General features: G+C 49.9%; 1 protein-coding gene across 1 annotated transcript in view; it reads right to left on the reverse strand.

The window, feature by feature from the left end:
* The window catches only part of Gask1a (golgi associated kinase 1A), a 14,187-nt gene continuing 1,328 nt past the window's right edge, over nucleotides 1–12,859 (reverse strand). Inside the window, exons 2-4 of the mRNA XM_028767438.1 lie at nucleotides 2,906–3,028; nucleotides 1,219–1,322; nucleotides 1–579 (exon numbers count right to left, since the gene is read on the reverse strand). Coding sequence (XP_028623271.1) covers nucleotides 369–579; nucleotides 1,219–1,322; nucleotides 2,906–3,028 — 438 coding nt within the window. The 3' untranslated portion in view covers nucleotides 1–368. The remainder of the gene's footprint in view (nucleotides 580–1,218; nucleotides 1,323–2,905; nucleotides 3,029–12,859) is intronic.

The following is a 12,859-nucleotide window of genomic DNA, read 5'->3' on the forward strand; positions in this document are numbered from 1 at the left end:
AGTTCAGTTGGTAGAGTACTTGCCTAGCATGTATGATGTCCAGTTCAGGCATCTACCGACATTTCTCTGTACACATGCATGCAGCACTGCATGTACATGTTCAGGGAACACTTCATGAACACATTTATTGGTGCATGGGAGTAAACTGCAAGAGCCGAGAATGTAGTCTGAAGGTTCTCCACCAGCCCCAGCAGGTGAGCTGTCCGATGGCATTGTAGGCTCCTCCAGCTCTGGCTTTTCCCATTTGTCATCAGGATGGCCAGCTGTTGTCAAGGAAATGCTGTCATTGAGAGGGATGGTCACCAGCAGAGGTTTGCACTGTGTAAAGTCCTCCAGCAAGGTGTGCTCAGCCTAAGACAGCCATGGGTTCACAGGTCCTTGTCCCTGAACAGTGTGAGGTTATGTTTCTGGATGTGTCTCAGCAGGGCTTGTCCTCGCCTCTCCAGTGTCTCAAGGACATGCTTCAGACCTAAAGCTCCACCTTGGCTCTGCCAGAACACCCGGTCCATCTGCAGCGACTTGAACAGCAGGTTCTGAAGACAGCCTGATGCGAGAACCTTCACAGCGGACTCAGGAAACCTGGATCCAAAGCCCCAGAGCCCGTGCAAGAAAGGAAAGTCATACATTAGCTGAGTCCCCACAAATTGTGAATCCAGAATAAGTAAGCTCAGAGAGTCCCCACAAAGTGTGAATCCAGACCTTGCTGAGGAACCCAACCCAGTCAGCCAGGGCAGTCCAGGCCTGCGCCTGCTAGTTCCTTATCAGAGAATTCTTGACCTGCTGTGCCCTGAAAGCAGAGGGTCGTTCTCTCAGATGGGTCCCATTCTACAGTGAAGCCTGGAGAGCCAACTTGACCACTGTAGGCTCAGCCAGGCACAGTCAGGGCCTCAAAGGGGCTTGAGAAGGCTGAGCTACCTACTGGGAGTGAGCAAAGAAGGGCAGGTCCCTTTTTTTTTTACCCAGATCCAGGATGAGCTAGCTTTCACAGTCTGGAGCAGGGCAGCTGGTATTCTTCAGGAACTGGAGGCCCTCTGGATATAAGGGACAGGCCTGCCAACTGTAGCCCATCTCAGCCTTCTCCAGCCCTCTGCAGCTTCAGAATCAGCTTTGGTCTGACAGACTTTAGCCACCTCAGGAGATGTAGTTAAAGGTCCCACAGTCTGCAGCAGGGCCATCAAACCCCATCCCCTAAACCTCTATCCAACATCAGCTTCTCACCCATCTATGCCTTCCAGCAGCCGGAAGTTAAGCTTGTCCTCTGGATGCTGAAGATTGCCGGCATTGTCTATGTAGACCAAACGAGATGGATCACTTCTCCGGACCTCAGAGAAAGAATATGGACTCAGTCCTTATTCAGTCCTCAGCCGTCTGTACCACAACTCCCCCACTCCACCCCCACCCCCACCCCCCTTATCCACACGGCTCCACGGCTGAGGGCTTCCTGCACACCGGTGCTGTGTACCATCTCTGTAGATCCTCCCAGCAGCCTTAGGAACATAAAACTATTAAGTAATTTATACAAGATCACATAGCTAATAACCAGTTAGGACAAACTCAAACCTGAACCCACAGCAAAAAGCCATAACTGTGCCTGCTAACTTGCAGGGCAAGGGGGGTGATTCCTGGTATCATGTCCAGTGGGGTCAGACCCATGGGTGAGAACTGAACTGTCAAGGTTGGAAAAAAAAAACCTACTCCTCAGGGTCAAGAGCTTCATGCCTTATCATAAACACACATGCATGCATGTTTGCTGCACACACACACACACACACGCCTTATCATAAACACACATGCATTCGTGTTTGCTACACACACTCCTTATCAGAAGCATACATGCATGTGTGTTTGCTACACACATGCCTTATCATAAACATACATGCATGCATGTTTGCTACACACGCACACACACACATCTCTTGCCACTTCTGCCTAAGTATCACTAAAACCACTATGTCCTTTATCCAAATAGATCACCAACCTAATTTCACAGGAAGTAGCTTTAGCATCTCTTAAATCCTCCCCGTGCTAAAACTAGAAAGACAGAATTCTCCAGCACTTTAAAAAAAGTCTATACGGGGCCGGGGAGATGGTCAGTGGGTAAAGGCCATACCATGCATTTATGAGGACCTGAAAGCGCAGAACCCTCCTAACAAATCCATGTGAAGTTGTGTGTGCCTACAACCCAAGTCTGAGGAACAGAGGGAAGAGAGTCCCTGGGGCTAAATGCTGGGCTAGCTGAACTGGCAAACTCTGAGTTCAGTGAGAAACCCAGTCTCCCAAAGTAATGTGAGGATAGAAGAACACTTGATGAAAACTGCTGCCTCTACATGCATACACTCACCTGAAGGTATGCACACACACATGCATACACACATGCTCACACATATGCACACACATACACACACACTCGCACAAGCGCATGCACACACACACACACTCATTTAAGGTTCGGTGTGTTCAGGAATAAGAGCCTATCTCTTCTGGTCCCTCACTCCCAAGCACACACTGTTCCCACACACTATAGCCCTCCCCTGCAAGTCTATGCTTGACCTATGAACTTTGAGCTTAAGGACCCAATCATGACCTCTCTCTGCCTCTTCTCCCTTCCACCCAGAGCCCAGTTATCAAACCCCACCTCTAAAAGACTTCCAAGTCCCCCAAGGCATCTTGAGGCACAGTGAAAACAGGGCTCCACACCCACCCACTCCACCTCAGTCACATCTCAATCACCCCCTTGGTCTTTCATGTATCTGGTTTCCTAGAAGTGTTATTTAAGCCAAGGTTTGCTTGGAGAAAAAAGGGAGGGAGAATCAGGAACCCCTGTGTCTAGGCATCAAGAGCATCCTCTGCAGGAGAGAGGTGTACCGATGCTCACGTGACAAGGGACTGTACACAGGAGACATACCAGGATGTGGACCAGCCGCAGCTCCTCTGGGTTCCGACATTTCTCTCGGAGCCCCTCTTCCACACAGGGGTCGGAGGGCTCAGGCTCAAAGCCACAGCAGTAACGATCCAGGCGGTCGTGGACCTACAGAGAAAGCCGAGATGGTTCCTGTCTTCTCCAGACCCAGTATCAAGGCCGCTTAGCCTGCTGGGCTCTGCTCCAGCCAGGGCATGCTAAAACAGCCTTTAGGGGCTGCCTGTGCGGGTCAGCCCTGGACTGGCCTCCAGCTGAAAGGGAAGCATTTGCTCTAATTCTTTAAGAGTTAATAATTAATTAGTGATAAAGCCCGACTCTCTGTCAGTGTCCTGAAGATGGACTTGGGGGTCACAGAACCCCTGTATCTGCTCCTCTGTTTACTACCACGACTCACCCCTTAAGTTGGCATGTTAGGAAGAATGGCCAAAGCTTAGCCCATGAAGGCTGTCAGAGCCAGGACTCCAGGACCCAGCAGAGACCCCAGCGAGTGTCTGGCTGAATTGACAGACAGCAGATTGGTGCTGCAGAGCTACTGGTGTATGAAGGAATGTCACCCCAATGGCCAGCCTGCCGTCACTGCCACCTCTACCTCGCACCCTCCTCACTGCGGACCCACAAGGCAGGAACTGCATCACCCTGAGCTCAGACACATCCGGGGTCGTAAAGGAGAACGCACACCACTGGATTTGAAGTTGATGATGTTGTTGAAGCCTAGGTTGGGTCCCTGTTTGTGGACATTAGGGGTTGCATATAGAAAAGGGAGGGAGGATGGTAGTGTCCACAAAAGTTGAACTGGGTCTGTAGCCCCGGCTGGCTGAGCAGAAGCTGATGTCAGGCGTGAACCATTCGGTCACCACCCATGCATGGTGCAGCCTCCACAGTCACAGGGGTGATGGGCCTCGATTCTCTGGTACCCTTTCCATCAGCCTTAACTAACTAGACCAAGACCAAAGCAAGCGATCCATGATGAGCATGATGGGGATCCCTTGATCCCGGTGAGTGACTCACCCTTGCTGCTCTTCCGGGAGGCAGGGCAGTATCCCAGAGAGGGCGTGGTCTGTTTGGGCTTGTGCACTGATCAGATGCACCCAGACTTCCCTGCCCTGGAGTCCCCTTCCCACTGAATCACGTCTGCTAACCTTACCAGCAGGTTTCTTAGACTATCGGTCACAGACTGCAGATGGACCCAGGGCCCCATGACTGTACCCTCTCCCTCCTTCCTGATTCCCCAGATGCCTGCAACTTCATCCTTTCTCTGAAGTTCTTTCCTGTCCTTACTGAGTCAAGCCTTGTTCCTTGGAGTCTGGCCTTCAGTGCTGTGCCCCTGAGTTTTCTCCCTTCCAGGTCCAAGCTGCTTGGTGCTCAGGCTTAGTCAGTGTACTTGATGTCCAGCCCATGAACCTGGATCACCTGTAAAGGCCCCTGTCATCCCATCCCCAAGTTCAGAGGAGCCTTCTGGTCCCTGAACAGGCTTTGCCCACCCACGTGGCAGACTGGAAGTAATACAGAATTACTGTTCCTCTCACACAGAGGCACCATCCAACCACCAGTGAGCTGTCGGCAGTGGCACGCAGACACTTGCGGCACAGGACTCTGTCATCTCACACAGACCCTCACGAGGGTTTGGTCTCTCTTGCCCATGCTGGTGCCACCTCACGACCACAACTTCCGGGCTTTTCCTGCTCTGCCTCTCTTCCTCATTCTGCAGCAGACTTCCTGGGACCAACCACCTCCCAAATGAACTGCTGGCACAAATCCTACTGCTTCAAGGGAAACCCCAGCTGGAGAGAGGCCCCTCACCATCACTGACAGCTGTCCACACTCTTCTGGGTCCAGTATTATCGCACCTCAAAATGTTCCAACCTCCATGTGTCTCACCCCAGAAAAAAACAAGTTGATTTCAAAAAATTTTAAGTAGGGTAACAATACTCCATGTGGCCACGTGGAGAGTCACATAGGCAGAGGGAGATTTAAAGCAGGGCATATGCTTTGGGTGTGTGGTTGCAAGAGTTCCGGGGACAGACTGACCACAGGTTCCCCTCAGGAGGCACAAGCTTTCCCCAGCTCCCTCAGTGCACTAGGCCTTCGGCCCAGAGTCCGGTGTACAGTATGGACTTTGGCGGTATGACCATAGGCAAGCCTAGCATTTGCAGAACAATGGTGTATGTGATGGCTAGGGTGGTGGTGTTGGTTTTGTTGTTGTTTTGCCAACCTGACATAAGCTAGGCTCATTTTGGAAGGGGGACCTTCGATTAAGAAAATGTCTCTATCAGATTGGCCTGCAGGCAAGGCTATGGCAGAATATTCTTGACTAATGATTGATGTTAGAGGGCCCTGCCCACTGTGGGTGGTTCCATCCCCAGGCACGTGGTCCTGGCTTGTTTAAGGAAGTGGGCTGAGGGAGGCGCGGGGAACAAGCTTGTAAGCAGTGTTTCTCCATGGCCTCTACTTCAGTTTCTACCTCTAGGTTCCTGCCTTGAATTCCTCCTGTGACTTCCCTTCATGATGGACTGTAAGTTGTAAGCTCAAATAAACCCTTTCCTTCCCAGGCTGCTTTTGGTCATGGTGTTTATCACAGCAATAGAGAACAAATTAGAACAGACTAGCAGAAACCCTTGCCTGCTGCATTGCTAGGACAGTTTTATCAAGTCTGGAACATCATAGCTGCTCTGGCTTGTGTTCTGCCCTCCCTCGACACACAGTCGGAGCCAGCAGAGGCCTCTGCTCCTGCCAAGCCCTCCCTGACCACGTCTTAGGCTGCTCCATCCAAATTTCCTGTTATGCAGCATTTATTTGCCAGCCAGCATAATACAGGCAACACTGGCCTCCTAAAATGTGCGCCCACCTAGATGTCTGGCAGAAAGAGTGTACTGCCGACGTGCCGGGTTGATTATTCTGCCACGCTGTCTGCTTTGTTTTCCAGTCAGCTCAAGCGGCGGCTCACATTCCTTCAGGACTTCGCCCTTCCTCCACTCTTTGAAAAAATGAGAAGCTACCCAAAGAAATGATGATTCCATGCAGTTCCAACGCACTGAGCCAGCCCGGCTGTGCTGCAAACTGTAATTTAATCTGGAGCTTTCCATTAGTAAGTGGCCTTGCAAAGCTCAGGCTGTGTAGGTACCACGCTGGGAGCTTTACCCAGCACAGTGCACTGGGTCCCCCAAGGCAGCCAAGGGGGACCCTCATTCCAGTTATGGAGAGGAGAGCAAGCCATGGAGGGGGACTGGCTACTGTGCTGAAGGCCACATGGCTACAAATGGCGATCCCTGGATTTCAAGCCAGGAAGTCTGGCTCTGACCACGAAGGCTGGCTGTGTGGCAGGCATATATTCTCTGGCATTCAGGGCTGTAAATTCTTGGACAGGAAAATAAATGACTGAAATAAAACAAGTAAGTAATTTAAACAGTCTGACCCTAGGACCCAGGATGCATTTGACACAAGTTGAGACTTAGTGAGGTCTTCTGAACACAGGAATGAATGAAGCATGAAGAATGACCACAGGGTCTCCAAGAAGGCCTGAGTTACAGGGTCCCCAAGGAGGCCTGAGGTCACAGGGTCCCCAAGAAGGCCCGAGGTCACAGGGTCCCCGAGGTCACAGGGTCCCCAAGAAGGCCTGAGGTCACAGAATCCCCAAGGAGGCCTGTAGTCACTGGCCCATCATACCTACCACCTGGCTTCAGGGGAGGCCTGACTCTGTCAAGTCTCAAACAGAAAATCTGAGTGGGATAAGACAGTGCAGTTGGCCAAGGAAGGCCACAGGCCCACCAGACGGAGATGGAGGGTGGGCAAGCACAGGGTGTGGATGGCCCTATTCTTCTGACTAGACTCATCTGGCTTTTGAGCCAAGCCAGACAGATTCCAGAAGAGATGTCTGGTATTATTGTGGCCCACACCCTTCATCTGGGACCCTCCTTGGTTTCTTTTCTACTTGGCAGCCCAAGTGTCCTAACATTTGCTGGGGGGTGGGGGTGGGGTTCATTCTTCCCTTCATAGGAACATTATCTTTCCCAGAGAGTAAATTCCTCATGGATCAGGCCCCCCACACACACACATACACATATGCACATATACATAGGCACATACATGCACATGTGTATATGTATGCACACATACATGCACACATACACAAACAAAATTTAAAACAAATAAACCAACAAATATACCAGGCATGCTGGTGTGTACTTCTGTGTGTGATACTGGGGAAGGGAAGACAATGGATTTCCGGGGTCAACTACCTGCCAGGAAAGCCTAGGCGGTCACTTCCAGGCTGATAAGTTCAACAGGCACCTGAGGATTGCAACTCAAAAGTTGGCAACCTCTGACCTCAGCATGTCCACACCCTATCCATCTGCCCATGCACACACTGGTGGAAGATAACATGAAGTTAGTACAGGAGAGGAACAAGATGAACATAGAGAAATCACAGTCCCTCCACAGCCAAGGAGCAACCACCGTGGACAGATACTGGAAGGAAAGGTCCTTCTTTGATGGTCCACAGGGAGATGGAATGTCCAGGAACGACTAATGACAAAAATGAAGGAAGGCCCAGTCTCAGGGTCAAAGTCACTGTGCTGAAACACAGGAGGGAAGGGTTTATCTGGCTTACACTTGTAGCTAACAGTGCATCACAGAGGGAAGTCAGGGCAGGAACCTGGAGGCAGGAGCTTATGCAGACGCCATGGAGGAGTGCTGCTTCCTGGCTTGCCCAGCCTTCTTTCTCATAGAACCCAGGACCACCACAGCCCAGAGTAGCACCACCCACAGTGGCCTGGGTCTTCCCCCATCAACCACTAATCAAGAAAACATTTGACAACTGGATCTCATGGAGGCATTTTCTCAACTGAGGTTCCCTCCTTTCAGATGACACTAGCTTGTGTCAAGTTGACATAAAACTAGCCAGGAGAGTCCCAGTGAAGAAAACACAAGATGCTCCCAGAAACATGGGCAGATGAAGCACTAGGCCCTATTCTTGGAAGTATGAAACAGGCTTGTTTGGGTGGTTGGTTTGATTTGGTTTTGAGTCAGGGTCTCTCCATGTAGCCAGCTGTCCTGGAACTTACTATGTAAACCAGGCTGGCCCAGAACTCACAGAGCATCTCCTGCCTCTGCTTCCTGAGTCCTGGGATTAAAGGTGTGTGCCGCCACCATGCCCATTGAGTGGTACATTTTAGGGTGCAACTTCGCTGTCAGTCCACAAAATTTAATTTAATTTTAATGAAGTCCCAGAGGGATTTGGGAATGAAAGAATAAAAGCCACACAGTAACTGTAAATTCACATGAAAACACTATCCCAGCAAACTCTGAAAATGAGCGATGAGAAAGAGACACACACACCCTTGTAATGAAAACATGGTGAGTCTGGTATCTGGAACAGAACATTCCAGAAATAGCACCACATACATAAAGAAGCTGGCTATCTGGGAAAGGTAGCATTTCAAATGGAGGAAATGCTTCTCCAACAAATGGCACTGGGACATTTGGGCTCAAAATACTTCCAGATGGACTCAAGATGGATAAGAAAACAGAAGAGAACTTTTTAAATAACTGAAGCAAGGAGTGGCCTTTTGAAAAAAATCACACAAGTCCTGAAGCAAAGCTTGATCATTTTTTACAGAGCAAAGACAGATTTCTACACAGCAAAAAGTTTACACAAAGTACTGTTACAACTCATGTGTGTGAGGGGGTCACAGTACACAAGCACCCTAGCCTACTTACCCTCCCCAGACCAGCCTGGAACCCACCAGTCACCTCCCACCACTCCTGAAAGCTGCACTGTGGGGTTGGGTCCCACAGTTCCTTGAATGGCTGCCTTCTCTCCTACAGGTAGACAGGTCTTGCTGGGATCCTTGTGTCAGACTCTGCTGCTGACGACTGAGACGAACGCACCAGTTGCAGTAAGGGGGCAGGGTTGGGCAGGCTGTGACAGAGGCAAAAGACACAATGGGAGACATTGTGTTGGCCCCAAGAAGAGACAGTGCTCAGAACAGAGTCCTGACAGCTGAGGCCTTCTGGGTCCTAGCTTTAGGGGCCATGAGCCTCCTTCAAATACCAACATAACTCACAAATCACCTGACTTCTACACAATTCAGACAGTGACATGTGCCTAGGAGGCAGACTGCAGTGTGGAGCTGTCCCCCAGGTGTCACATGGTCATTGCTAGCTCGAGGTAAGAGGTGAGAGTAGCTGTGATTACCCACAGGAGTCCCCACAAGGTGGGTCTCAAACAGTGCCCTGAGGCGGGGTAGGGAACACAAGGCTTATGAGCCTCATTCCCCAGATCTATAAGCAGTTAACAGCGGGCAAGGGTGAGGAGCTGTCCAAGCTCCTGTAACCCCTCACCCATGTTTCTGTGAGCAAACCCCAATAAACTCAGATTTGGGGGACTTCAATGAAACCCTTCCCTTTCCTCTCCCTCCACCCCCAAATCCTTCCTCTCTCTGGAGTGAATAGAAATAGCCTCCCTAGGAAACACGTTAGAGAAAGCCCTTGCACAGGGAAATACTGAAAGGTGTCAGCACTTTCTTCCTGGCTTCTAGGTTCCCCAAGTTGTGAGGGTTCCTAATAGGATGTGAGAGAGGCTGATAGTAGACCATCCTAAGTAAGCTGCATCTGGGGTCTGTGGTCAGCCGTGGGTCACAAGGCACCTCTGGTTCTTGTGCAGAGATGTACATTCTGCAGCCTCTCGAGGGTTCCAGGAAAGTGCTGTCAGCCAAACAGCTGCTTTTCTTGACTGCTGTCCAGCAAACTAGGGAAAGGTAGGCACAATCCCAGCCTGGTGGTGTCAGACCACAGAGCTGACCTGTGTGTGTGCCTTGGATGCAGAGACTTCTGTCCCCACAGCAAAACTTGGCAGCTGAGGAGGGGTCCCGTGCTACAGCCCCAGAGACGAATAGAGGGTCTCTGTGCAGAGCTGAAAGCTATTGTGAGCTGGTGTTGGGCTTTGCTGGGGGCTGCTGCCTGGGTCTCAAGGCATCACAGCTTCCCTGAAAATGTCCCCTTTTGCCCCCATCCACTTCTGGCCAGCTCAATAGTGACCCTGTGAGAAGGGAAGAGAGCTCTGGAGCCAGGCCAGCCAGACTCTCAGTCCCCTGGCTGTGACCTTAAACTAGGAACTTAATCCCTCTGGACCTCAATGGCTCAATTTTATTTTTCACTAATAACTATTGTGTGTGCACATATGTTCACACACGAGGGTGCTTGTACATATCTATGCATGTGCATATAGAAGACGGAAGCCAAGCTCAGATGTGTTCCTCATCCACCTTTCCCCCACCCCAACAGCCTCTCTCTGATTAGCCCCCAGGGATGTTCCTCCTCACCAGTACCAGAATTCCAGGCACACACAGCCACACTTGTCTCCAGCACCGGAATTCCAGGTACGCACAGCCACGCTTGGCTTATGAAATGCTTGCACAGAAAGTACTTTACCAACTGAGCTGTCTCCCCAGCCAGCTCGAGGTTAGAATGTGAATAAACATGGCATCCCGCCAGTAAGGTTGCCATGGAGACGTTCCTGAGTAGTGCTGAGTATGGTACCTACTATGGTATCAAGTATATACCATATATACAGGGGATGAGTCCATCCACAAACCGCCTAGCACGTAAGAGGCACTCAGGCTGGGATACCGTTTGACATAGGCAGGGCCCAGAGATAGACATTAGGCCAAGAATCTAAGTGCAGGTAGTTCATTCTTTATCTAACCCAAGATACTTGAGCCCCTCAAGCACATGGGGCACGCCTTGGTTTCCTTCCCCACTGCTGTAATTGGACACCCCAACAAAAGGATCTTAAGGGACCAAGAGTTTATTGTGGCTCGTGATTCAGGGGACCACCCATCATAATGGGGAAGTCCCATTTTCATTGTGGGCAGGGATTCTAGAATGTATAAAACAGAGGAAGCGAGCCAACCACTACAAAGCACTCCTAGCTTGCTGCTTCTTGGCTGTGGGTGTGAAGAACCAGCTGCTTCAGGCTCCCAGTCTACAGGTGATGTCACACGTCCAAGCCCAGAAAAGCCACGCGTGTGCTCCACAGGCCAACTAAACAGCCGGCTTACACAGCCTCTAGTTAGACCCTCTGCTTGCTATTCAGCTCTGCATGGGACCCCACCTCTCTCCCTCCACTCAGCAGCTTTGGACTTTTCTCTTGCCAGGCAGAGAAGCAAGAGGCTCGGTTGGTCACAGTGAACGCTCAGCGCCCAGACTGACAGGCATCATCCCGTTACAGTTTCCTTCTGTTTTTCCTGACCTTGCCCCTCTCTCTTCTCTCTTCTGTCTCTTATTTTAAATTATGGAGTCCTCTTGTCTCCATGTTGGTTCAAAGATATAAAATTATAAACAGTTATGAGACTGGAGAGATGGCCCAGTGGTTAAGATCACTCGCTGATCTTGCAGAGACCTGGCCTTGATTCCCAGAATCAACATGGTAGTTCACAATCGTCTGTGACTACAGTTCCAAGGGATGCTCTCCCTCTTCTGGCCTTCATTGTCACCAGACATGCATGTGGTAAACATACATTCACGCAGGCAAAACAGCTGTACACATAAAATAGTACATCAGAAAATCGTAAGGAGTGGCAAACTGGTATGTTAACAATGGGATTTGGGTACGGGGTCCTGATTTTGTAACTTGAGATTAAAATAGAATTTTAATTTATTGTATGAAAGTGTGTATGAAATTTTAATTTATTGTATGAAAGTGTTCATGTATGCATGTATGTGCAAGTACATGTGGTATACATGTGTATGTGTGTACATGTTCACGTGGGGGTTTCTCATGTGCCATGAAGGTGGGCACACATGTGTGAATGGACACATGTGTGGAGGCCAGGGCCCAACTCGGAATGTCCTCCTCAGTGACATTTCGAGACATGGACTCCACTGAACATGGAGCTCACTGATTCCCCGGGCTGCCTTGATCCCACACAGTCTGGGATCCATGCACGGCTTCGCATGCTGGATCTCTCAGTGCTGCGCTGCGAATCCAAACTCGGTCCTCACACTTACACAGCAAGTGCTCTGGAGACCGAGCCCTCTCTCCCCATCCCCCGCTTCTGCCTTTTTACGCTACTCATTGATCAAAGCGGAGTTCTCGGCATTGATGACTACAGAATCAAAGTATCTATCGACTATGAAAAATGAGGCGTTGAAGATGCCCTGATCCTAATCAAGATCTAAGCCAACCTCTAACTCTTCATCTCAAGATCAATAAGCATATACCTCGTTAATATGCTCATCTGCTTTCATCTTTAACAAATGACGAGGTTTTATGCATACCTGAGAATGGTTTTAAAGTAGATTTCTTTATAATGTATCATCCTTAAATGTTTTATTTATATATACCTATTTTTACACTCCCGTTTACCCAGGATCACAGATCACGTATAAACTTCTTGGATAAAATGGATTTTTTTTTTGGTAGTGGGTAGTGGTTGGGGTTTTTTGCTGTTGTTTGGATGTTTTGCCTGTATGTTTGTCTGTGTGCTATGGGCATCTCTGGTGCCTGAAGAGGCCAGAAGATGGCATCAGATTCCCTGGGACTGGAATTCCAGAAGGCTGTGAACCTCCATAACAGCCCTGGGAATCAGGTCCTGGTACTTAGTGAGAATAGGCAACGTTCTAAACCATTGAGCCATATATGTCCTGTTCCTGAGTGGAAAATGTCTAAAAAGCCCTGTTCTAGGGTACCACAGGAGAGACAACCCTGCTCTGCTCTAGGTACCACAGAATAGATAGCCCTGCTCTAGGGTACCACAGGATAGACCATCCCTGCTCTAGGGAACCACAGGATAAACAGGCAGGAAAATTATAAGAACAGTTGCTTGGTCAAAAGGCTAGAACTGTGGGGAGTGGGCATCCTGGCTGGGCATCTTGGCCTTCACCTGGACCCCCTAACTCCACCCCTAACTCCACCCCTAACTCCACCCCTAACTCCACCCC

This window comes from Grammomys surdaster, unplaced genomic scaffold, assembly GCF_004785775.1.
Source record: "Grammomys surdaster isolate TR1022 unplaced genomic scaffold, NIH_TR_1.0 172, whole genome shotgun sequence".
Classification (NCBI taxonomy): domain Eukaryota; kingdom Metazoa; phylum Chordata; class Mammalia; order Rodentia; family Muridae; genus Grammomys; species Grammomys surdaster.